Genomic DNA, 25,647 nt, shown 5'->3' with positions numbered 1-25,647 from the left:
ACTATTCCAAATGAATTTAATTTTAATTATCATATTGTTTGTTCCACAGCCAACTCTTCTTTGCTTCGAAGACCCTCTAAGAAAGAATTACACTTATCTGGTGTCTTTGGCTGTGGGTTGGCTTTGCTTTTATTTTTCTGTCAATTTGAACCTGTCTACTTTCGTTTTGTAAAAATTCTGCATAATTATCTTTAGCTATCTTGTTATGTAATACTTTGAATTCACCTTTTTAAATTTTTGCGAGGTTATATTCTTGAAAAAAGTTGAAATACATACGTTCATAGAGCAAAATTGGAAAATTTATTTTTCTCTTTTCCCCTCTCTACTTTTACTTCCCTCCCCAGAAGTAATCACTATTAATAATTTAGTGTAATGGTTATTTTTAGCAAAAATTATCACTCTTTTTTTGCTTGTTTGTTTTTGAGACAGAGTCTCACTCTGTTGCCCAGGCTAGAGTGCCGTGACATCAGCCTAGCTCACAGCAACATCAAACTCCTGGGCTCAAGCAATCCTTCTGCCTCAGCCTCCTGAGTAGCTGGGACTACAGGCATGCACCACCATGCTCAGCTAATTTTTTTCTATATATATTTTTAGTTGACCAATTAATTTCTTTTTATTTTTTAGTGGAGATGGGGATCTCACTCTTATTCAGGCTGGTTTCGAACTCCTGCCTTAAACGATCCTCCCACATAGGCCTCCCAGAGTGCTAGGATTATAGGCGTGAGCCACTGCACAACGGCCAAGTTATCACTCTTTAGTTTACTTTTTTGACTTAGCAATATATCTTGGTCTTTTTTCCTTTTGCCAGTGTACTAGCTTTATTCCCACAGAAAAAAATCCTGGTTTTTACTAATGAGTAAAAAATAATTTCTTATTGTTTTAATTTGCATTTTCCTAATTAGAAATTAGGTCGAGTTTTTTTTTTTCCATGTATTTATTGGCCCTTTGTGTTTACTGTTCTGTGAAATGTTTGACTTGTTTCTACTGTTTATCTATGTTTTTGGTTGTTTCTTAATGATACCTAGACAATTTATATATTGCTATAGTAGTCCCTTTTTAAAAAGTATTTTACTAATATTCCTTGTAGTCTGCCCTTGTCTTATAATTTTATTTATGGTATATTTTCTTTATCAGAAGTCTGATCATTTTTATATAGCTAAATCTGTTGAATTTTATTTCCTTTGTGGATTCTCTATTTTGTGCCTTACTTAGGAAGGAGTGATGTTTATTAATTTTTTCATCAGTTAATTTACAATTTTTATGTTATTTTTAAGTATCACTTTTCTGTCACTTCAGTTGGTTCTTCATAGGGGAGGGAAATAGGTATATATGCTCAATTTGCCATCTTTAGCAGGAATTCAGACAGGTATTTAAATATTCCATGTTCTAGGGTTTGTCTCTTGGCTTAATTTAATAATTCACTATCAAGAGGTTTCCAAAGTATGCAGTCACTCATAACATTAGCTATGCTTTCATTTTATGCATAAGAACTGTTTCTGATAAGTTGAATTATCAACTAGCATGTTTATAAGCTCTATGAAGGTTTAAAGATGCTAGCATGTCTTAAAAGTCCATTTTATTTTTAAAATTCAAAATGTGATATGATTAATAATTCTTATATGTTTACTTTCATTGGATATTCTATTTAAAACATTTATTTTAAAAAAAAGCAAATCTGTGCCATAGAATATTTTTCCTTTACGTTATAGCTTAGGGATTTCCTGCAGCTCACAAGCATTGAGATTGTTATAGATGATAATAAAAATGCAGGTATTGCATTTTAGTTTTTCCTGTTTTGTAGTACACTCCATTTTATTTATACTGGAAGTATATTACTTTTGAAATGAAGGGTCTTATGTAGTTTATTTTTTCTCCTTGCCAATAAAATGTTCAAAGAGTGTTGGGTGTTTTAGTTAGTTGGCAAATGTTTTGTCTTCATGGTTTTATCCCATGTTCATAACTATGGCTCATTGAAGCATATAAACAAATATTCCTCTGATAAATTATTCCATTTATTCATCTATGTCAGTGTTAAATATGAGTAGTGATTGATTCATTTTGCTGTCTAGATACTGAGTCTAGATGGATTAGTTTGTTATTTAAAAAATATTTAGTACTTGGGTACAGAGTTTGACTGGGATATGAATCAAATTGGGAAGACAGAAGGTAGCAGGAAAATGAAAGAAGAGAAATAGTGAAAGTATATAGACCAGAGGACAATGTAATAGAATGAATGAACATTGGTGAGTAGTTGACCAGAGGATCAAACATAAGAAATGAATGCTTACTAAATCCGTGAACCCTTTATTACTTTTTCCTTGAAAAATCTTTTAACTCTTACATTGTCGTCTTATAATTGTTGCCTAGCTAAGCCCTTACACTCCTTTAATCCTTTTCTGTAAGTTATTTGCTCCATTTCTTTGTTTGCATTGCTTTTCTCTGAAGTACCCTAAATGGTATATAGTATTTTAGGAGGATACCCATCTTACTTGAGGAGCAGAATTAATGTAAGGAATATATCATATCCTCTTTTTTTTTGTGTATTGCTTAAAGGTACTTGAGTTCTTTTGCTTCTCTATATCAGTAACTTGGGTCTAAGATTTTCCTTGCTGTCTTCTCCGTGCCACTTTTGATTTATTATGTCTTTTATAGTTAATAGTCTGAATTTTTATTACTTTTAGTTGCATTTTGAACATTTCATCCCAACCCAACTGTCTTTTATTTTTTTTGTTGGATTTCAATGACCTTAGTTTAACATGATGCATACATCAAAACTGTTTTTTATATCTTTTCTTTTGGATCTTTAAAAAAGTTTAAAAATTTAAGTGGGCTTAAGTGTAGTGCCTTTGTAAGGCCCAAACACATTTAGTTCATAAACTGGTTTTTGAGAATTTTTTTTACCGTTAATCATAGTATGTGATTACTCCTAATTGTTACTTAAACAGTTTTTGAACATAACTTTGTGAAAAGTGATTCTGAACTTTATTAAAATAGATTCCTATTACTTGTTATATCTCTTACTACTGATTAGATTTTATTTAAAGGAGTAGAAATGATTTACATTTTATATTTATATTTTTTTCTTAAGAAAACAAGGTCCTTAAGCTTGTGTGAGAACTTGAAGATGCTTCCTTGTTTGTGGAATGCTTATATAACACTCACTTCTCCCTGAAAACACACACACAGGGTGCACAGTGGGACTTTGGAGGGACAAAACATGGCCACACTGAAATTATTTTTTCCTCTTTTTTTTTTTTCCTGGCAGTGGACTGATGGACACACTGAAATTTTAAGGGCTTCGAATGAGGCATTTGGATATGAAAATACTTTTTTAGAAAGAATGTATAAATTTATCTCTTCTACATTGATGATCATATTTGATAGGAAAAAACCTACATTTTTTAATACCAACAAGGAGAGTAAATTATCTTTGGAAATGTATTCTTATGTTTGCAAATGATGCTTTGAAAAACAAATTATGGACTCTGATTTCATTGGAATGATGAAAGTTTAGGAATAGTGAAAAGATTTGAAGTGTGATTCTAAGATCTTCCGATAATTTGTTGTATCCTATTGTCCAAGTCATTTAACTTGTTTTTGCATTTGTGAGATAAAGTGCTTATGCTAAATTATTTCAGATATATAAAAAGCTTTGGCATCTATGGTGTGGTTATAATGGACAGATGGAACCAATGAATACATTCAGCAGTACTGTGTTATTGAGCACTCAATCATTTGGATTTTGGGTAATTTTCAATGTAAACAGAGAATACCAATTTAGAGAGCACTGTTTCTTCAGTGATAGAATATGTATACTGTTTCTGATATAAAAATGAAGAAATAAAGCAAAACCCACCTTCTGCCAGCTAAAGTTGGAAACACAAAAATGTAAGTGAAAAAATGTCCAGATTTTTCCCCCTTTGAAATATTGGGACTGTGTATATAAATATTTTGATCCCGAATCTCTAGTGCTGATAACTTTATATGATAGAGATATTATTATGTTAACTCAGGGTAGAATGGCTGTTTAACTATGGTTACTTCTCTTATTTTTATTTATTTTTTATTTTTTCTCCTTTCTTTGAGGCTGTGGATGGTTACTTTTTTTTTTATACTTTATTTATTTTTTTTATTTCGGCATATTATGGGGGTACAGATTTTAAGGTTTCAATAAATGCCCATTTCTCCCCCTCCCCCCAAAAGTCTGAGTCTTCATCATGATCATCCCCCAGATGGTGCACATCTCACTCATTATGTATGTATATACCCACCCCCTCCCACCTGCCCAATACCCTATTGCTGTAGTACCTATGTGTCCACTTAGGTGCTACTCAGTTAATACCAGTTTGCTGGAGAATATATCTGGTGCTTGTTTATAAGCTTATATAGATAGGCTTTAAAAATGATCTGAATTAATTGAAAAAATATAGCTTGGTGTTTTTTAGACATTTGAAGTGTTTGAAAATTGTAGATCCTCTCCATCCCCTCAGAAAAAAATAAAATAAACACAACATACATTCTTATTTTTAAAAATATCTATACACATTCATATATATCCCTAAAGTCTTTTGGTGGGAAATACAGGCTGGTGGTGCATGACAGTGACATTCAGCTAGAAGATTTGTCACGTGTGTCTATAGGATCTACTAGTGTAGATTTCTCACTTAATGAAAATACCTCTGAGTTTTGTTATCATTTTAAAATTTACTTGCATATAAATCCAAAGCAAATCAATTTCATAGAAGTGTGCTGCTTTGAATTTTGTGATTTAGCTTATAAGGGGGATTATATAGTTGTGTCATTAGACACTGATCCCTGGACCCAGGGTAATAAATGAACTTCAGTTATAATGTATGGATGTTGTAAATATAATTCTTTTTCTAAAAAATTCCATTGCCAAAAATATTAGTGAAAAAAATTTAGTAGAGCATGATTTATTCACTGTGATTTATCTTTCATTGGTCACTACTGCCAATAGGAAATGCTTTTGAAATTATTATCCAGGTGATGAATATATTAAGTGAAAGATGAGTGGTAAAAAGATGAGTGGTAATCTTATCTTGGGGAGGTAGAAGAGAATAGCTTAAAGTATTGCCACTTTATATATTTTTTTTATATAGACTTCGCTTATTTTAGTGTTAGACCTTGAACTTTAGAGATTTTCTAGGACAATTTCCCTTCATTTTTATAGGAGAGAAATTCAGGGGTAAGGGATTTTCCCCAAATCACATATTTCACTGCAGAGTTAAGGATTAGGACTCAGGCATCCTGACTTTCGGACTCTCCCTCTGCCCCCACCCACTTCTGCTCTTCCATCATTATCTGGCAATAGCCTCTAGTCTAAAAAACAAATCACATTTTTCAAAAATTTACTTTCTAAGTCTTTTAAATAGCTATAGATTTAATGCCTAAAACATGAAAATTAACTTTTAGGCCAGACAGGGCGATCATTCACTCCTGTGATCCCAGCACTTTGGGAGGCCGAAGCAGGAGGATTGCTTGAGGCTGGGAGTTCAAGACCAGCCTGGGCAACATAGTTAGACTCTGTCTCTACAAAAAAATTTAAAAATTAGCCAGACATGGTGGTATATGCTTACAGTCTGCGCTATTTGGAAGGCTGGGGCAGGAGTATTGCTTGAGCCCAGGAGTTTGAGGTCACAGTAATCACGATTATGCCACTGCACAGCAGCGTGGCAACAAAGTGAGCTGCTGTCTCTTTAAAAAAAGGAAAAAAGACATTAACTTTTTGAGGCTATGAACAACTTAGAACTTCTTTTCTTTTTTTTTTTTTTTTATTTTATTTTTTTATTTATTTTTTTTTTAATTATTTTTTTTATTTTGGTATATTATGGGGGTACAGATTTTAAGGTTTCAATAAATGCCCATTTCCACCCCTCCCCCCAAAAGTCTGAGTCTCCATCATGACCATCCCCCAGATGGTGCACATCTCACTCACTATGTATGTATATACCCGCCCCCCTCCCCCCTCCCACCTGCCCAATACCCTATTACTGTAGCACCTATGTGTCCACTTAGGTGCTACTCAGTTAATACCAGTTTGCTGGAGAATATATCTGGTGCTTGTTTTTCCATTCTTGGGATACTTCACTTAGTAGTATGGGTTAGAACTTCTTTTCTTAAATTTGTCTTTGTTTCAAATTAGAATACAGCCAGTCCCTGGGTTATAGATAGATAACCCATCTATGGCATTCCATACTTATGAATAGGCTCCCAAAGCTCCCCATAAGGATAATTTTTAATTAATAATACAGGAACTAGTTTCTTCCATGAGTGTAAACAAACCAACATGGCATAAGTGCTTCCTTGGTGGGCATCTTTCTGCTAGTGGCTAGTCTCATTATTTATACAATAACTTACGCACAACATCACTTTCATCCTAACTTTTTAATTTAATTTTGAGAGTCTGTGTTTACCCTTATGACCGTGCTCCAAAATGAAAGTCCGCTGCAAGTCCAGCTGAACTGGTAGCAAAGACAAAGGTGATAGTAATAATAGAAACAAAAGTAGAAATAATTAAGTGTTTGGAGAAAGGCCAGATGCCATATTCGTTGGGAAACCATCAGGCTTCAGTCACTTGACTGTTGGAACAATTATAAAGTGAGAAAAATGAAATGTGTGAAAGGCAGTGCTCCAATGAAAGCATCAGTTATTACTAAGCAGTGTGGTTATTCTTTTTAAAGTTTTCTCCTATCTAAACTTTTGTAGTTTGTTTTTATGTTCTGTTTGTTTGAATTACAGAGCACAGTAGTTTCTGTAACTTACTACAGTACAGGGGTATTATCATTACAGTATTATACTGTATTATTATCACATATGAGTTATTATAGTATTGTTATTATTATTACCTATATGTGCTTTTTTATTTTTTTGTCTTTTTTATTTTATTTCCCCTCCCTGCCCCCATATTCCTTAATCAACAAATCTGACCTAAGGACGTTCTCAGGAATGTATCTTGTCTATAACCCAGGGACCACCTTTATTTACATAAAACATTATTTCTTAAGGCTATATTCATTTTTTCTGTAATTTTTCTTTTACTGTTTGAAAATACTAGTTGCTTTAAGGCAATATAGAAAATGTTCTTTATGGTATCAAATCATTAAAACTACAACGATTTTTTTTTTTTTTACAAATTCTTTTTGTAGACACAAAAATAATTTACTGTTTCATTTTCTACTTTAGTTTTAGAATAGGCAGTGGTTTTTGAATTGAAAGAATGTAGGAGGATAGGTCAAGGTCAGTAAATCATCTATTATAAAACTAACAAGTAGAATTGTTTGTCCTTCCAGTACATGCTATTATCAGAATTTTCCATTTGTCAATCTATAAATAAGTTTTCTCTATATTAAGAAAGCTATCAAAGCTAACATTTTGAGGATCATTACTTTATTTTTCCCTAATGTAGGGACTTAAAAGATAAATCAACTGGAGTTATAACTAAGTACTCAAAGTTGTAAATGATGCCTGGAGTTGAGTAATATTCAATGCCAAGACCAAAGTGGTTGAGAGCCATAACCTGCATTTATATTCAAATTCTTAACAGTTATAGAAGTTTTATAACAAATACAGTTTTAAAAATTATGGTGTACTTTGGGCTTGACTAGATGGGAAAAATATTTTTAAGAAATTATGGTGTACTAACTTTATTAATTAAAATCCTCTTTATGAAACCATATTTTATCCTAGAAAATGGCCTTACGCACTCTCCTTGAATTTATTGATTTAGAACAAAGTCTTTCAAAAGCATATGAAAAGATTTGGGAAAATTGCAATGCTCATGGTCTCCAGCTTGCTGATGGTATTTTTTTCTTTTTTGTAGTTTATAAAGCATTTTAAACACCTTCTAGAATGCAATTTTACTTCTTCAGTAATAAGTAGTATTCTGTCCACAGGGTTTCCAAAGTTAGCTTTCATTTTGTAATGCAAAAGCTTCCCTGTTGATATAAAATGTTAGGACATTTTAATTAGGAAAATAGATCATGGAAACTTTATATAATGGAATAAATTTTTTTAATGCTTCCGTGTTCTAAACTGGAATGGAATATAAAGATTTTCATTAAATTAGGTCTGTTTTGAAAGTTGAGGAGTCAAGAGAAAAGGGTTTGGGATGATGATTATGAAATGTACTTGGGACTCCATGTGGGAGGTGGGGTCAAAACAACCCTTTAATCATAAATAGTAAGGAAATTTTTACCCAGGGCATTTAGGTTACATGGTTCTTTTCCCTTTTTTGTTTGTTACAGGCAAAGGGGAAGATAGTGATGTACTCAGTATAAATGCAGATGCTTATGACAGCGACATAGAAGGCCCATGCAACGAAGAAGCTGCTGCTCCTGAGGTCCCAGAAAATACAGTGCAAAGCGAAGCTGGTCAGATAGATGACCTGGAGAAAGACATTGAGAAAAGTGTGAATGAGATTCTGGGACTGGCAGAGTCTAGCCCAAAGGAACCCAAAGCAGCCACCCTGACTGTTCCTCCACCAGAAGATGTTCAACCTTCTGCACAGCAGCTGGAGCTGCTAGAACTTGAGATGAGGGCAAGAGCAATTAAGGCCCTAATGAAAGCTGGTGATATAAAAAAGCCAGCCTAGTTGTTTAACTTGAGTTTGAATTTTAGATGTGTTTGAATGAAGCCATGTCATATACTTTTGTATCTGAAGTTTATTTTGGGTCTTACGTGTTACTTCTCATATAACCCTTATTTGGTAGACTCATTTTGACCTAAAATATGGTTGTTGTTATTGTTTTTTATTTTATATTAGAAATGTGTGTTATTGTCTTATGAATTCATGACAAATATAGTTGGATAGACTGGATACTTTGTTAAATGATTATTTAGCTATGTCTACAAATTATCTTAAAAGCCATTAGCAAAGAGTCATGGTTTATTTTTTTATTTTTATTTTTCTTTATTTTTAAAAGTTTGGGCACCAAACCTAAAAACTTAAGAAAGATCGACCAAGCATGTTTCTCTTAAGGCTACCTATATTTTGCAATAGACTATTAAATTATTGCTCCTAGATTTGTTAACAATTTAAGAAATTTAGTTTTGCTTATATACACTTTTAAAATATGTACTATTTTGAAGATTTCTTATATGGGTGTGGATTTCTTAATTAAAACTGAATAATTTTTGTTATCAGGCTTAGAGATTTGAAATGGCTTAGAAAAACTTTTTTTATAAAAGAAAGGATTTAAGGCAATTTTTAACTATGTAGAGTTAATTGCCCATGTTTAATTACAGCAGATGAGCCATTCTAACAGGTATTTGATACTATTGGACACTTCATTTAAATTTTTTTCCTCACTAAAAAAGGAACAAGTTTTCATTTACATTCCAAGCTATCAGGAAAAGGAGAATATTTTATTATACATGATTTCATCTGGTGTTATTGCTTGAAGATTTGATATGCTATAATTCCATGAATCAAAAATAATAAAAGTCTATCATTCTGGACCTGAAGACTTTTGATATTTTTCCAAAAGCAAAATTAATTTCAGGAACCTTTGCTAAGTTGCTATAATTAATCTAATTTTGTATCGTTTTTTAAATTAACATTCTGCCACAATTAACAGATGTGTTTTTCCTCCATCACTAATTGCAGTTGTTTGATATCAAAATAAATTTTAAGTAGAAACTCTTAAACTAATTTTTTTCCTAAAACATAAATCCGGAACCGTTGTTTTTATATTTGATAACAAATATAATGTATTTATAAGCCATGCTCTACTCATCTTGTATGAGGATTTTGCTTATACACAAAACTTTCAGGGATTGTGTTTTATTAGTGGGCTTAATTATATGTTAGAGAGTTTTTAAATGGAAATAGAGGACATTTATGAAACGTTGGAGCTGCAGTTACAGATTCGTTTTTCTGTTGTTCCTGAATATGCCATTTTTTCCCCTTCCCTGAGTCTTTCTAATGAAGCCCATAAGCCTGTATCATTTGAAATGCGTCTCTTAGGCTGGTAACTGTGAATATGATTTAAGTTGTGAGTTTTCATTATCATAGTTTCAAGATGAAGAAGCATTGATTTTGGTAAAATGCTTTTTCTATTTCAGCTTAAACTTAACATTAAAATATAAACCAGTAAAGAATAAACTGTATTACTGCTTACTAATTATAAAATACAGTAGATAGCATTTGTGTTATTAAACATATAAGAGTAGGAAAAGGTCTTAGTGCTTTGTAGCTGATTAAAGTAACTACTTTCATGAAGCATCATGTGTCAGTTCTATTCAGTGTGCAGAATGGTTTGGAGGACATTTTACTGAAGTGGATATGTGTGAGGTAGAATGAACTGAACAAATTAGAGGCTACTTAGATTCCTACTTTGGAAAATTTGCTTTTTCTCTTATTTATTCTTTTTTTAATGTTGAAAGACTTGAGAGCTTTTAGAAAATATGTGGCTTTAAAGAATAGAAATAAGTTTGTGTTAGAAATGTCTAAGTAATGGAAAATACTGTGTATTGATCTGATGCTGCCATTTAAATCATCAGCTCAGAGGTATTTGTTGAATGCATTCAAGGTTGCACCGTCTTGTTCAAATCTTAAACCTACAGATGTTACAGTATAGATTTTTAGCATGGAATAGGCTGATTAATAAAGACATGGAATGCTGCTTATTTTGATGCCTAATTCCTTCCTTTGGTTAAGGTAAGGAAAATTTTTAGGTAATATTTAATTAGTAATTAAATTAAAACAGTGAAAAAATTGGCAGCTGAATTTTCCATTCAATGTCAAACAATCAGCTGGGCGCGGTGGCTCACGCCTATAATCCTAGCACTTTGGGAGGCTGAGGCAGGAGAATTGCTTGAGCTCAGGAGTTCAAGACCAGCCTGAGCAAGAGTGAGACCTCATTTCTACTATAAATAGAAAGAAATTAGACAAAGAGAAAAAATTAGTCAGGCGAGGTGGTGCATGCCTGTAGCTACTCGGGAGGCTGAGGCAGGAGAATCACCTGAGCCAGGAGTCTGAGGTTGCTGTGAGCTAGGCTGACTCCATGGCACTCTAGCCCAGGCAACAGAGTGAGACTCTTTGTCTCAAAAAAAAAAAATGTCAGGCAATCCACATATTTGGCTAGGGACTTGATTAAAATCTTGAATGTTGGTTAGCAACTGGTAATAGGTCCTTTGTAATATGCCATTGCCCCAAGCACTAAGCTTTGGTTTACTTTTAGATGTTTGTACTAATCCATACACTCAGATATATCCTAAAAATCTATCACCAGGTTAGCAGTTTATAACATACCAATGATGAAAAATCACCCCAAATCCCCAAATCTTTCTGTTGAACACCATCTATTCCTTAAGTCTATCAGCCATTATGTCCTTCCTTGTAAATCTTTTTGTCAAAACCTATTTTCAGCAAAATGTTAGATCCTAGGGCATGATCTGAGTAAATGTTTTGAATCATTTGAACAGTAATATAAATTGCAATAAAATATGTATTTTCCAATGCCATTTTCAAGGTAGATAAAGCTGGGGTGAACCTGAGATTTGGGCACTCTAAAAGTTTTAAAAATTCTCAGTTCTGGTCCATCATAAAAAAATAGGAAAAGAGAGTTCAGTTATAGACATTTTTTCTTGATTGCGTTTGTTTAATTCTTAAAAAAGTAAAACCAGTACATCTTAACTTAAAACTTCATCTTTATGTTTACATTTTCTTTATAGTTAAGTAGACTTCCTTTTTCAAAGAAGGGCTAATGAGGACATCAATAGGAAGTCAAATATTTTTTTGATATTTAATAATTATTTTAAAATGATTATGATGCAGTGAAAAGATTGTGAGAGTTAAGAGTAGAGAGTTCTGATTCTGCTCTGACAAGCTGTGTAACCTTGCAGAAGTAACTGTAAAATAAAGGAATTAGTTATCCAATACATAATATTTCCTTCAGTGTTAATAGTTTGTTATTCCAATGTAAAATACCACAAAATTTATGAAACTTAAAGAACTCTCTTGAATTCAAGCATTAATCTCCTTCCTTCCCCTCCCAACTCAATTCAAAATGAATAAATCTAGTTTCTATTTGTTGCACACTGTTACTGGATATGAACAACAATCTAGTTAAAAAAATTTTTTTTTTTTTACCTGTTATAGTATTCAGTGTCAGGATTGCTTGGTAAGTAAACTGCCTGGAATTACTGACTTTGGTCCATCAACTTATGTTATCTTTAATTTATTGTTTTACTCATTTCACAATAATATTTAAATAATTTTAAGTTAAAAAAGATTTTTTCCCAAAGCTTATAGTGAAAAATAGCACCTTCATTTTTATACCCAGCTGTTGCTACTGAGGTAACCATTTTTGTAGTATTTCTCTCTATTTTGAAATAACATGATTAATATGCCATTTCTTGATATATGAGTTTTAGATTTTATTGATCTGTTTGGAATACAACCCTCTACCTCTCTTCTAAATACATACCTTCCTCCCTCATCCCAAAACTGAGGTTATATCACACTTCCTGGTTAAGTTACCATTCATTGTACTATATTGACTCTAAATACTGTTCACAATGTGTGGTAATTATATTACTATTATTATATTACTGTTATATTACTGTCTAATTATATTTCATTTTTTGGTCCAATTTTTAAGCTTTTTGAATTAATACAATTGCCTTGTTGTTTCAATTACTCAGTGTTCTATGTATCAGACATTAATTTATACTCAAGCTTTCATCTAGAAATGTGACTCTCCTCTTGATAGGTTCAAACACAATCTTTTTTTTTTTTTTTAAGACATTCCTCCTGGAGCGCTCTCTTTTTATGCTAATCTGAATCTCATGTTGGATCCCCATATCTTGAATTCTCTTCCTCTTCTTTTGGTTTATTCTTTTATTTTGGTGGCATACCTCTTCCAACAGCTTCCTGTGAAATGCTACATGAACAATAAATTGTTTTGATTCACTGGTATGACTCACCATGGCTCAGTTCTACCATATAGCAATTGAAACCCATACAGCAATTGAGACTTCATGTGAGTCTTGATGTTTAGGCTGGAAATCATTGTTCTGAATTTTACAGTATTGTACCAGTGCCTTCTAACTTCCATTAAAGCTGTTGATAATTTATTTGTCATTCTGATTCTTGATACTTAACATGTGTTCTGTTTCTTTCTCTTTGGAAGCTGTCAAGATCTTATCTTTATCCTTAGTATTGTGAAATTTCTTGATGTGTCAGGGTATGGGTCTTTCTTCATCTATTGAGTTAATCACTGGTGGCCTCTTTCAGTGGAAAACTTAATGTCATTCAATTCTGCGGTGTTTCAAAATACTACTTCTTGGATAAATTCCTTCCCTCTTTTCTAATCTCTATTTCTATAATTCATTTTATTAAGGTACTGATCTCTAGGCTTGATTTTTTTTTTTTTGTTATTGTTTCCAATTTCCATCTTTTCTACCCTCTGTATATTTTGTCAGTTTTCTAGTTCTTCCAATGATTTTTTAAATTTTATTTATTTTTTTTGAGACAGAGTCTCACTCTGTTGCCCTGGCTAGAGTGCCATGGCATCAGTCTAGCTCACAGCAACCTCAAACTCTTGGGCTCAAACAATCCTTCTGCTTCAGCCTCCCGAGTAACTGGGACTACAGGCATCTGCCACCATGCCCGGCTAATTTTTTCTATATATTTTTGGTTGGCCAATTAATTTCTTTCTATTTTTGGTAGAGACAGGGTCTCGCTCTTGCTCAGGCTGATTTTGAACTCCTGACCTTGAGTGATCCGCCCGCCTCGACCTCCCAGAGTGCTAGGATTAAATAGTTCTTCCAATGATTTTTGAAAGAACTTCAATCATATTTTTAATACCCAAAAGATCTTTTTGTTATTTTTTATTCTCTAAATATTCCCTTTTTAAAATAGCACTACAATCTTGTATCTGTAGGGCAATGGGTATCTGTAGGGCAATGGCTCTGGCATGGTATCCTGGTGACCTTGCACACATACTCTGGTAGGTCATGTAGGCAGAGCTCAAACATCACACTGACCTTGTGAATCTCTCTGGAGCATAGCAAGACAGTTTTGTGAGGAGCCATTACATAATCATTTTCTTAATTTGCTTTTTTTTTTTTTTCTTCAGGGAGGTTCCTATCTTGTAGAAGGTTATCTTTGAGGCAGTTCTCTCATTGCCTTTGAGAGGGGGAACTTTCTACCTTTCCCCACTTGGGGCACAGCTGTGGGCTATAAAATTGTTTAGCTGCAGTACAGAGTTAGAGCCACAGCAACAGGGTGTCCCATCACTCCTGTTGTACTGTCACCTTATCACTTTTGTGTTGGTATCACCCTGCACAAGGACCATGGGGACTTGGTAACTTTGACTACTGTTTTTTTACTGTCTATGTAAGTAATAAGCTACCTGAATCTAAAAAGAGCTTACTGTTTCTTTTCTGGCTCTGTCAGGACTTGCTTGCCCCTTACCTTGGCTTTATGCTTAACAGTTTCATGAATATGATGTTTACTTTTCTGAGGATGTTAATTTTAACGGTTGTTTTCAAATTTTCTGCTGTTTCCTTCAGGTTATTGTTTTCTTATTTATTTTGCTCTCCATCTGATGTTTTCTCAAATTTCCTTAAGTCTTTGGTGATGTTTGGCTGCTTTTATGAGAGTAAGACACTAAAAAGCTGATTGGAAGCTCTTTGTTTATGGATGAGGCTCATTAATTGGTGGAATTGTCTTTTCTCTTGGGCTGGCTGAACATACCCACAGTTCACTGCAAAGAATTTTACTTTATCCCACTCTTTTCAGTAGGCTAGCCCTTAATTCTGGTTGGTACACCTGACTTTAGAATCTCAAGCTTCAGCTTCACCAAAGTCTTCTGTGGAGTTGGTGAATGAAATGAATGGTTGTTAACTGTGAAGGAGCTCTGGAGCTTTCACCCCAAAATATGACTCCTTGCTATAAAGACTATTTTGAATTAAAGACTCTTAGAGATTAACAGGGCCTTGGAAGAGGCTTCCCATATATCTGCATAAACTGGACCAACCTGATCAAAAGATCAAAGGGGGCAATTGACTTCCCTTCCTCTGCCTATAATTTCAATATCTTGCAGGAAAGAAGATCAAGAATGCAGCCAGACTGGGCCCAAGTCATTTAAAACATAATTCTTGTCTCTCAGGTTAATTTACAAGTCAATCTGTTTTCCCACCCAGTCATCTTCCCTAACATCCCCTTATCCACCTATACTCCTCATTCCCCCCCCTCCTCTAAAAGGCTGTATAAAAATGTCTGAACTTCATTGGGATACTAGGTAATCACTATGTGATTCTCCTCACGCACGTGGTAAACGAACCTTTCTCTTACTAATCCGCCTTAATTGTGAGTTGATCTTTCAGCGAACCTTTGGGGAAAGGGTAGCTTTCCTCTCATCCCTACAATTTGGCATAGCTGGTGTTAGGTCCATCTCCATATTCTTTGGTCCTCAGTTCCCAGTGTCAAGACTGAGTACTGCTACCGAGGTTGGCCAATGACGGAGTGATCACAAATACAAAGCAATTCCACACAGTTTATTACAGAAAAGAAACTATACAAAGTGAAAGTAAACAAAAGAAAAAAGGAAGCTACCCAAAGTGCAAATACATTCTAGAGAGGAACAGGTCAGTCTCCACGAGTGGAGAAAGATGGCGAAGACTCCCAGGTGGTTTTCTCTTATTGGCCAGGTCAGGGGGCGGGCTTACAGGAGGTGTGGGCTTTTACCAAATGATTATCGGGTGTTCTGCATGTTCCCGCAGTCCCTCCCCGCGATTGGTTCCCGGCTGCCCCACCCCTAGGAACCACCCTCCTGGCCTACACCGACCGCGGGCAGATCGGATCCCTGCCTGACAACAGCGGCGCTCGAAGCCACTCTGCTCTCCTGAAAGCCTCAGTGAGAAAACGTGGAACCCTGACCAGCCGGCAAATTGGAAAGATATCTTACTTGCCAGTAAGAGTCCCAGTTTTTCTCTCCGTGGGCTCCGGTTGAACAGACAGTAGAAGATTATTGTACTTTCCAAGTGTAAGATTAACGAGATAAAAAGTTTTGGTGAGTGACTAGTCTTGTGAGCCACTCTGGTATTGGTACATTTTTTTTGGCACTTTGTGGTGTGAATATTCATATTGTTTGATTCCCTCTCCTCTCAGAAATAGTCTTTTTCTTTTCTTTTCTTTTCTTTTTTTTTGGTTGTTCTTTCTTTTGTCGTTGTCTTTCTGTGTTGTTTTTGTCATAAAGAGGGTTGCCACAGGTCAGAATACAGGCGTAGCACCTCTGTCAGCCCGACACGTTGGAGCGGCCCTGCAGACTAGCCAGTTGCACGGTTCGGATTAGACCAGCGTCTGTTAAGGCAAACTTTGCTGCGGGTCCCCGAAAACAAAAACCCTATGAGGCTTCCCTCTTGTGCTGTTTTATGCCCCTGAACTTGTCTTGTGACTGGGAATTCTCTCCTCAGTCCCCGCCATGTCGGGGTAGGGGCGTGTTTTCCCCGGAACACGTCAGGCGGCTGGTCTGAAAAAGATTGCGAGTCCGAGACAAGTAAGATTCTGAGCAGCACACTCTTTGTGCCACATGTGTCAAGCTGTAGGGGTGTGAGTCTTTGTCTAAAAAAGATTTTGTATTTCGGAGAGTGAATTTTTGGGAATCTTGGAATTGCCTTCTCTGGGCCCTTACCAGGCTAAATCTGGAAAATTACCACCTGGGTTTTCTATGAGGAGGCATTGGAATAAATATACCATTGAGATTAATGGCCAAAAGATGAATCCTTTAAATTAAAAGACTTCTAAATTTTTAAAATAAATTTTAGAGATCTCTTATTCAAAACAATTACTTATTTGTATTAATAGAACAAATTATATTAAAGACACATAATGTTACAGCTAGACTTAAAAATTCTCTTGACAAAATTGAAGAGCAAATAAAAATCCTTTGAATAAAACCCCTGTGGGAAGAATGACATAGGCCAATTTGCTATGTTGCCTGATGGTTAAAGTTCTGTGCTTTTACCTCAGCAGCCTAGGTTTGATTCCTGGACAGGGAATGAACCTGTTCCAGTTTGACATTTGTGTAACTTTCTCCATTAATTGATTTTCTTTTCTTCTGTGCACAGCTTTTTTTTTTTTTTTTAGCATTTTATAGTTTTCAGCATACACATTTTATCCATGTTTTAGTAGATTTACACCTAAGCATTTAGTTTTGGGGATATAATTATGAATTATAATATATTTCAAAAATTGTGTCCATATGTATAATTGATTTTTGTGATTTTATCTTATATTCTATGACCTTATTGAACTCACTTATTCGTTTAAGGAACACTTTTTTCTTTCTTTTTTTTATTTGTGTAAAGTATTTTATTTTTTTATTGTATTATGGGGGTACAAGTGTTAAGGTTACATATATTGCCCATGCTCCCCTTCCCCCTCGAGTAAGAGCTTCAAGTGTGTCCATCCCCCAAATGTTGTACATCTCACTCGTTGTGTTTGTATATACCCCCCCTCCTCCCCCCACCACCTGCCCGACACCCGGTAAATATTATTCCTATATGTCTACTGAGGTGTTGATCCGTTAATACCAACTTGCTGGTGAGTACATGTGGTGCTTGTTTTTCCATTCTTGAGATACTTCACTTAGTAGAATGGGTACTGTAGCCAGGAATACTGGATCCAGGGTACTGTATCCAGCTGTATCCAGGAATATACAAGAGGTGCTATATCACCATTGATTCTTAAAGCTGAGTAGTATTCCATGATAGACATATACCACATTTTATTAATCTACTCATGAATTGATGGGCACTTGGGTTGTTCCCACAGCTTTGCAATTGTGAATTGTGCTGCTATAAACATTCAAGTGCAGGTGTCTTTTTCATAAAGTGACTTTTGATCTTTTGGGTAGATGCCCAGTAGTGGAATTGCTGGATCAAATGGTAGATCTACTTGTATTGCTTTAAGGTATCTCCATATTGCTTTCCACAGAGGTTGAACTAGTTTGCAGTCCCACCAGCAGTGTAGAAGTGTTCCTCTCTCTCCGTATCCACGCCAGCATTTGTTGTTCGCGGACTTTTTGAAAAAGGCCATTCTCTCTGGGATTAAGTGATATCTCATTGTGGTTTTGATTTGCATTTCCCTGATGATTAGAGATGTTGAGCATTTTTTCATATGTTTGTTGGCCATTATTCTGTCTTCTTTTGAGAAGTTTCTGTTCATGTCCTTTGCCCATTTTTGATAGGGTTTTTTGATTTTTTCTTGCTGATTTTCCTGAGTTCTAAATAGATTCTAGTTATCAGCCCTTTATCAGATGTGTAGTTTGCAAAAATTTTCTCCCATTCTGTGGGTTGTCTGTCTGCTCTCTTGACAGTTTGTTTGGCTGTTGTGCACAGCTTTTGCTTTCCTGTAGTCTCTAAAGGAATATGGGGCTTTTAAATATTTGTGAATGGTCAGCTGAAAAGCTGAGACCCTAGAAAATTATGTCTGGACAAAAAAATGTGGGTTACATCTTGTTTATGACTAACAAGACTTTTCTTTGAGTTGTTTTTGTGGCTTTTGTACAAAATGGTGTCCATCTCTTTAAAAATACTTCTTGCTTTTTTTGATTACGTTTTAACCTTGGTTAAGGCTTATTGGTTTCACTTAAAAGGATACTTTAAAAGCAAAAATATCAGCTGTTTGTCTGAGCTAAAATTTGCTCCATTCATCTTCACTTATTTCTATTCCTTCCTCTCTGCCAATTTGTGGAGTTTTGGTCAATCAAAGGTAGCCACTGTTCAAACTATATTTAAGTAAGAAAAATGCTGAGCTGTAACTAATCCAGATATTTCTATACCTAACTTCCATTTTCTGTACATCACTTTCTCTTTTCTGTCCGTGAATCTTCTTCAACCACACTACAGCATTAGTCTCTCTGAACCTGTTTTAGTTCAGCTGCCCAATGTGTGAATTGCTCTTTGTTCAATTAAACTCTATACAATTTAATTTTCATCAAAAGTGAGTTTTGATATAGAGTTCCCAGAGACCCCCCAGGAGCCCTGAGAGTCCAAGCATGGTACTCGCTGGACCTGTTGTCCTCTGCTCTCTCATTACAACTGAGGCTTATGGGTAAGTTCTGTCTCAGATTCCAAAGTGCCTCAGATTTGTGTTTTTAGCTTTCTGAGTTTGTTTGAGCAAATTTTAATCCTGAGTTCAGAAGTTGAGACAGAATCTAAACTAAGTCTGGGATCAGATGGGATCTCAATTAATTAGCTTAGATTCTAGTTAGAGGCCTCAAATGTCTGACTGGGCCAGGCAAAAACTAACAGTAAATGGTGATACGACAGTGGGTGCAAACTCCAGCTTTCAGGAATTCGTGGATATTTCTGTATTCTATTCCTTTGTTCCTTTTTCTTGTGCTCTAGGATAAGGAAAAATCATTGCCTAAGGTGATCATGGAGATCTGAGAGCCAAAGCCAAGACTCAAGGTGAAAATAGAATCCTTAATTTCTGAAGAACTGAGTACTCTACTTTCTGGCTATGCTTACCTATATGTCTATAACTATTAGGCCCTGAAAGCGGCAAACACAGAAATGGCAACATCTTACTAAAAGAAAATTGTTGCATAGCTAATAATTGCTTAAAACAACAAAATAGGTAATTATAAGATTGATAGTCTGAATAAAAAATAATATTTAAGAGCCAGCAAATAAATTCTTAAGAGCTATTAGAACTGGCTTCTGTATATACGTCTATGTGTCTATATATGTCATTTGTGATATTTTACTACCAAATTATGTAAAAAGAGCTCTAATTAATTAGCTTCAGATAATAAGTGCCTAAGTCAGATATTTTATCAAGAAGATAAAAATTAACTCAAATGTTTTTAATTCATGTGATTTTAAGAATACAGTAATTGACTTCTGCTCAACTTTCTTTTTGATTCTCTCTCTTACACTGTGATTCACAATTTCTCTTTACATTGATGTTTGGGGGAGATAATTAACAGTGGACCTGAATACCTCAGAGATATTGTGAGTCTCCTTTAATATTGTCTCAAATTCTTCTGTATCTTTTACCAAATTATTTCCCAGTGCACTGTTTGTAAATCTCACCAAATCTCTGGAGGAAACTGGCCCCCAAAGGCCTGGACTATCTCTTTTTGTCACTCCAAATTGTTTTTATAAATTTACCTTCAACTTTAAGCTTTTTTCACTGTTTGGTTATTGTTTATGTGATTAACGGATAGATTGAATGCTATCCAAATAGGCGTGCTGATGCTACAACAGTGGTAAAGAAATTAGTAACTGAGATTATTCCTTGTTTTGGTATTTCTTTATGGATTGAGTCAGATAAAGGGATTCAGTTTAAACCACTTGCTTGTGAAGGCTCTGTGATACTTATTAAAATTTCTTACCCCGTATCATCCCAATCCTCAGAGCAAGTGGAACATAAAAATCTTGAAATAAAAAGGACTTTGAGAAAAGTCTATCAAGACATTGGACTTAAATGGACAGATATATTACCATTGGCCCTTATAAAAATCCAGAATGCTTCAATTAGGAGACATAGTTTAACCTCTTTTGAAATAGTGTTCTCTCACCCCCTGCCTACTGACACGTATAAATCTTATATTCTGGGACTGACTGTACACTATGGGGATTTAAGTGAACAATTTGATAGGAAAACTGGGTACATACAGGCACTAAGTACCGTGTTTCCCCAAAAATAAGACAGGGTCTTATATATATTTTTTCCTTACGAAGATACCCTAGGGCTTATTTTCAGGGGATGTGTTATTTTTTTTTAAGTACAACAATCTACATTTATTCGAATATAGTTAAGTCGTCATCTTCTGGAACATCATCATAACTCTCCAAACCCCAAATTCCATCCTGAATTTCTTGTGACTCTATTTCCTTTAGAACCGTTGGCCCCAATCTCTCATGTCGAACAATAGAGCTCTCATGGGGCAGATGAGAAGGGCTGCTTGTCCTCTTTACCGCTCTGTGACAAAATGCATGGGTTGTGCAGATATGCTGAGTAGCCACACCCATCACTAGGTCTTATTTTCAGGGTAGGGCTTATATTGTGCAAATGCTTAGAAATCCTGCTAGGGCTTATTTTATGGGTAGGTCTTATTTTCAGGGAAACATGGTATGCTTGGAGCATAGCATCAACAGGTGAAAGGAGCATGGTCTCTGCCAACTGACAGACCTAGTCATCCTTTTAGACCAAGAGATCCTGTGTCCATCAAAGTTTTTATAAGACACATGCTATCACCTTCCTGGGAATTATGAAGTCAACTACCTACACTGCCATAAAAATAAAGGAAAAAATCCTCCTGGATTCACATCAGACATACCCAATTACACTGAGAAAATTGGAGTATGACCTCTACAGGTGACCTGAAACTAAGGATTTCCAGAGCCAGTTCCCAGGCCGTTGAAGCAGATGTCTTCATGAAATAGACAGCTTTTTCCCAAGATCACAGCTCAAGAAACTCTATTTTTCATCTATAAATTCCTTTTTGTCTTTTAATCCTCCCAAATGTTCCTTTTTAAACACTTCTTCTTTAAGCTTCCGCCTTCGAGGATTGCACATTGGAAACTGAGTAGAGTTTGCCTCAACCTATCTCATTTTTCCCTTTATCTTCCACTATGCCTCTTCTTTCAAATTATGCCTTGCTCTTACTAACCCTTGTTGTTTTTCCAGCAGGTTAGGCACAGACCTGGCATCCTTATACAACAGTCTTTCAAACCCTGGCTACACTGACTAGTCAGTCTAATGCTGGTTATGCCAACATCTAGACTGTACAAAGGACGCTGAACTCATTTTTGTTTCTGCCAATGTGAGTGCCTAGTGGAACCAGTCCAGAAGGTGGATGTATGACAAGATGTGGCATCCATAACCAGAGAAGAAACATCATGCTGCTTCTCCTGTTGGTGAGTCAACTGAACAGAGAAAAATCTCTGTGGAAGCTCAAAAAAACTGTCTTTTGCTCAGGTAAAGTCTCTGGAAAGAAAATTGTCCTCTGCATTGAAAACAGGGATGTTGCTGGATCTTTTCTGGGTGACATACTAGGGCAATATTGTGATCAGACTCTACAGTTTGATTCTACAGATGGCGCAGACAGCATTCTTGCACCTCTTAGATGGCGCTGACACTTACTCACATGATGTCAACGATTGTCAAATCACCAGATGTTATGAATGCCCCACAAGCTAGAGCTGTGCAACTTGGGGTAGTTCACTCATTCCGTTTGTTTAGATACCAGACACTGTATGTGGACAGAGCAAAAGTCTGGACTGACTTTGTTAGTACTGACAAAACCAAACCCTATAACTGCCAGAACTAAACCAAAAGCTTTTAATATCAAATATTTTATAACCTGTTCTGTTCCCATGGACTGGCAGGAACACATGGATACTGGAGATATGAAAGTGCCAGTGAGGAAGAAGAAGCACAGCAAACTCCAGACTGGGAGGTCACAGGTTCCAACCTGACTCTATCTGTACATTACGATGGTCTTTTTATTGTGTGTGGCAATAAAGTATACAAGTGGTTCCCACCTAGATGGTCAGAATGCTATGGACTTGATTATCTGACACCCTCTGTTACCAGGTACTCCACTTTAAAATGCCAGTTAAATTACAAACGTGGGCTCTTTAATAAAGTGGTACCAAGCAAATGTACTAGATGTGATATTATAAAAAACCCAGTTGTATATCTTGTATATCATAATTCTAAGTTCTTTTTTGTGCTCATGCCTCTTTGCCCAACATTTGGAACTCATCAGATTGAAAAGACAGTTTTGAATCTCTCCACAGTAGTAGAACAAGAGTTCAGTACCACCATGCAAACATTGGGAACACTTCAGTTAGAAGTCAATAGCCTAACCTCTGTTATATTTGAAAACTGCTGCCTCCTGGATACCTTCACAGCCCAACAGGGAGGAGCTTGCATGATTATGGGTGGAAAAAAAAATACTCTTTCTGCATAAAACCACATGGGGCAAGTAGAGACTGTGATCTGTACTTCCTAAAAGACAAGATAAATATTCTTCAAATTAATGAAGATCAGTTCCCAAGAATGGGAGACTGGTTTAGTGGGGCATCAGAAAATGTGGTTAGATCTATTCTTTTCTACTTATTTATTCCCATTTTAATTTATGTTCTTGTCTCTCTTTTCAGATCTCTTGTTACTAGACTAATAATCAAATCTCTCTTGCCACAGCTACTGACTGGCTTTTAATGTGTGAAACTTCTAGGGAAGTTCCAGATGGGAATGAAGGACCTGTGGAAATTTCACCTCAAAATATGACTCCTTGCTATAAAGACCATTTTGAATTAAAGGCTCTTAGAGATTAACAGGCCCTTGGAAGAGGCTTTCCCTCTATCTGCATAAACTGGACCAACCTGATCAAAAGATCAAAGGGGGCAATTGACTTCTCTTCCTCTCCCTGTGATATCAATATCTTGCAGGAAAGAAGACCAAGGATGCAACCAGACTGGGACCCAAATCATTTAAAACATAAGTCCTGTCTCTCAGGTTAATTTACAAGTCAATCTGTTTTCCCACCCAGTCATCCTCCCTAGCAACACCTTATCCACCTATACTCCTCATTTCCCCCCTTTCCTGTAAAAGACATGTATAAAAAAACTAAACCTCACTGGGATATTGGGTAATCATTATGTGATTCTCTCTATGTATGTGGTAAATAAACCTTTCTCTTATTAATCTGCCTTAATTGTAAGTTGATCATTTAGCAACTTTCATGGAAAGGGCAAGTTTCCCCTTCTACAACCATTTGTGAGGAGACTGTCATGTTTGACTCCTTGCACTGTATTTAGAAGAACCTGGAATTCTCATTATTGAACCTTATTTGGGTTTGTGTTTAGTGTCTCTTTCTTAGCTTCATCTCTCTACAGGCCCTGATTGCAACATTCCTTATCTGCTAAGTCACTTCCACTGCTCTCTAGCTACCAAAATTTTCTTGACTGTCAAGATGTTGAGTCAAGTAGTAAATAGGATAGTTATTTTACTCTCTTGTCCTTTTAGTGGACTTTTATGAGAGATTTGTGGCAACTGTGCTGTTTAGCATACTATGTTTAAGCAGCTATTATTTGATTTTTTAATCTATTTTTTTTTTCAGTCTTTTTTTTTTTTTTTTGCTAAATCCAAGTTTAGTGAGATTAATGTAGACACTTAATTGATAGCAAGTGGAAAAGGTTGTGGGGAAGAGAGTAGATGATGACAGCAATTAAAATCAGTAATACCTGAGGCAGGCAATGACACTTGATTATAGGTGGCCACATGTTTTTTCTCTCTTCTTTCACTCCAGTAAGTTTTACTAGACTATGTCTTGGTGGTAGTTGTTCAGAATTTTTTTTTTTTTTTTTTTTTTGAGACAGAGTCTCACTTTGTTGCCCAGGCTAGAGTGAGTGCCGTGGCGTCAGCCTAGCTCACAGCAACCTCAAACTCCTGGGCTTGAGTGATCCTTCTGCCTCAGCCTCCTGAGTAGCTGGGATTACAGGCATGCGCCACCATGCCCGGCTAATTTTTTATATATATATCAGTTGGCCAATTAATTTCTTTGTATTTATAGTAGAGACGGGGTCTCGCTCTTGCTCAGGCTGGTTTTGAACTCCTGACCTTGAGCAATCCGCCCGCCTCGGCCTCCCAAGAGCTAGGATTACAGGCGTGAGCCACCGCGCCCGGCCTGTTCAGAATTTTTGATTGGAAGAGATATTAAAGATCTAGTTCCAAATGCCAGCAATTGAATGTTTGTTTATTGCATATGGTTTTCAAAAAATATTCATTTTAAATTAGTGTTTTTCTATTATAGGAGAAGATTAAAGTTTTTGGTCATGCCACTTCCTTCCCTCATTCCCAAGAATCATTTCAGTGCATATAGTCACTCAGATATTCTTTTCCTCATACCTTTCTTGTTCAGTATTTAAAATCATTCTGTTCCTCAAATTAGTAGTATGCAAACTTCTTTCACTAATCAAAGTATACGTGTGTGTGTACATATATATGTATACATATACAATGTTGGCAAGAGTATAAGAAGTAAAATTAAAAGATAGAAGGCAAATAATCTGAAGAGAAAGCATTTGCACAAATATGAAAACCACTAAGTTTATATCCTTAAGATATCAAGATCTCATACATACAATCAAGAAATTATAAAGTCTCAGCCTAAATTGTATGTTAATTATGGCTGCTGTTTCTTTAAGCTCAGAGAATGTTGGACGTATGGGAGAGGGTGCTGGGAGATATGCAGCAGAATCACATTCAACAGGGAGAAATGACATTGGGCACTGAAAGCAGTGGCATAAGTGGTGCTTATGTGGTTCTTGGAGATGATTTAGTGCAGGGAAAAATAGTAACACACAGTTTTTGTTTGCTCTAAGTGTCACGCAACAATATGATAATTGATGTTTCTGATGATGAACCAGTCTGGAAGAAAGGGCGTTCATGTGCAGTTGTGTGCAAATAAATGTTGTAAAAAACATAAAAAAGATATTTTGGTGTAAGACGATTATGTGGAAGATTATACTTTTCTTGATTCACTGGATTAATGAGGCATTATCTTTAGGCAACTATTTGAAAACACACTGTAATATCCACTTACATTTGCTTTGAGTTCTGATTTCAGTCAAACTCTAAATTTGGTGGTAGTGTTC

General features: G+C 35.5%; 1 protein-coding gene and 1 long non-coding RNA gene across 3 annotated transcripts in view; both read left to right on the top strand.

Moving 5' to 3' along the window:
• CAAP1 (caspase activity and apoptosis inhibitor 1) overlaps positions 1 to 8,668 on the top strand; it is a 60,295-nt gene extending 51,627 nt beyond the window's left edge. For both annotated transcript variants that reach the window (XM_076008779.1, XM_012764378.2), the window contains exon 6: positions 8,265 to 8,668. In XM_076008779.1, coding sequence (XP_075864894.1) covers positions 8,265 to 8,611 — 347 coding nt within the window. In that variant the 3' untranslated portion in view covers positions 8,612 to 8,668. The remainder of the gene's footprint in view (positions 1 to 8,264) is intronic.
• A 6,705-nt stretch (positions 8,669 to 15,373) lies between these two features.
• Positions 15,374 to 24,034, top strand: LOC105871166 (uncharacterized). Its single transcript, XR_012922105.1, has 3 exons — positions 15,374 to 16,040; positions 21,674 to 21,900; positions 23,149 to 24,034. It is a non-coding gene; the product is annotated as an uncharacterized LOC105871166 (long non-coding RNA).
• Positions 24,035 to 25,647: the final 1,613 nt, after the last annotated feature.

Source organism: Microcebus murinus, chromosome 12 (assembly GCF_040939455.1).
Source record: "Microcebus murinus isolate Inina chromosome 12, M.murinus_Inina_mat1.0, whole genome shotgun sequence".
Taxonomy (NCBI): Eukaryota; Metazoa; Chordata; class Mammalia; order Primates; family Cheirogaleidae; genus Microcebus; species Microcebus murinus.
This window is presented reverse-complemented; position numbering and strand designations above follow the sequence as displayed.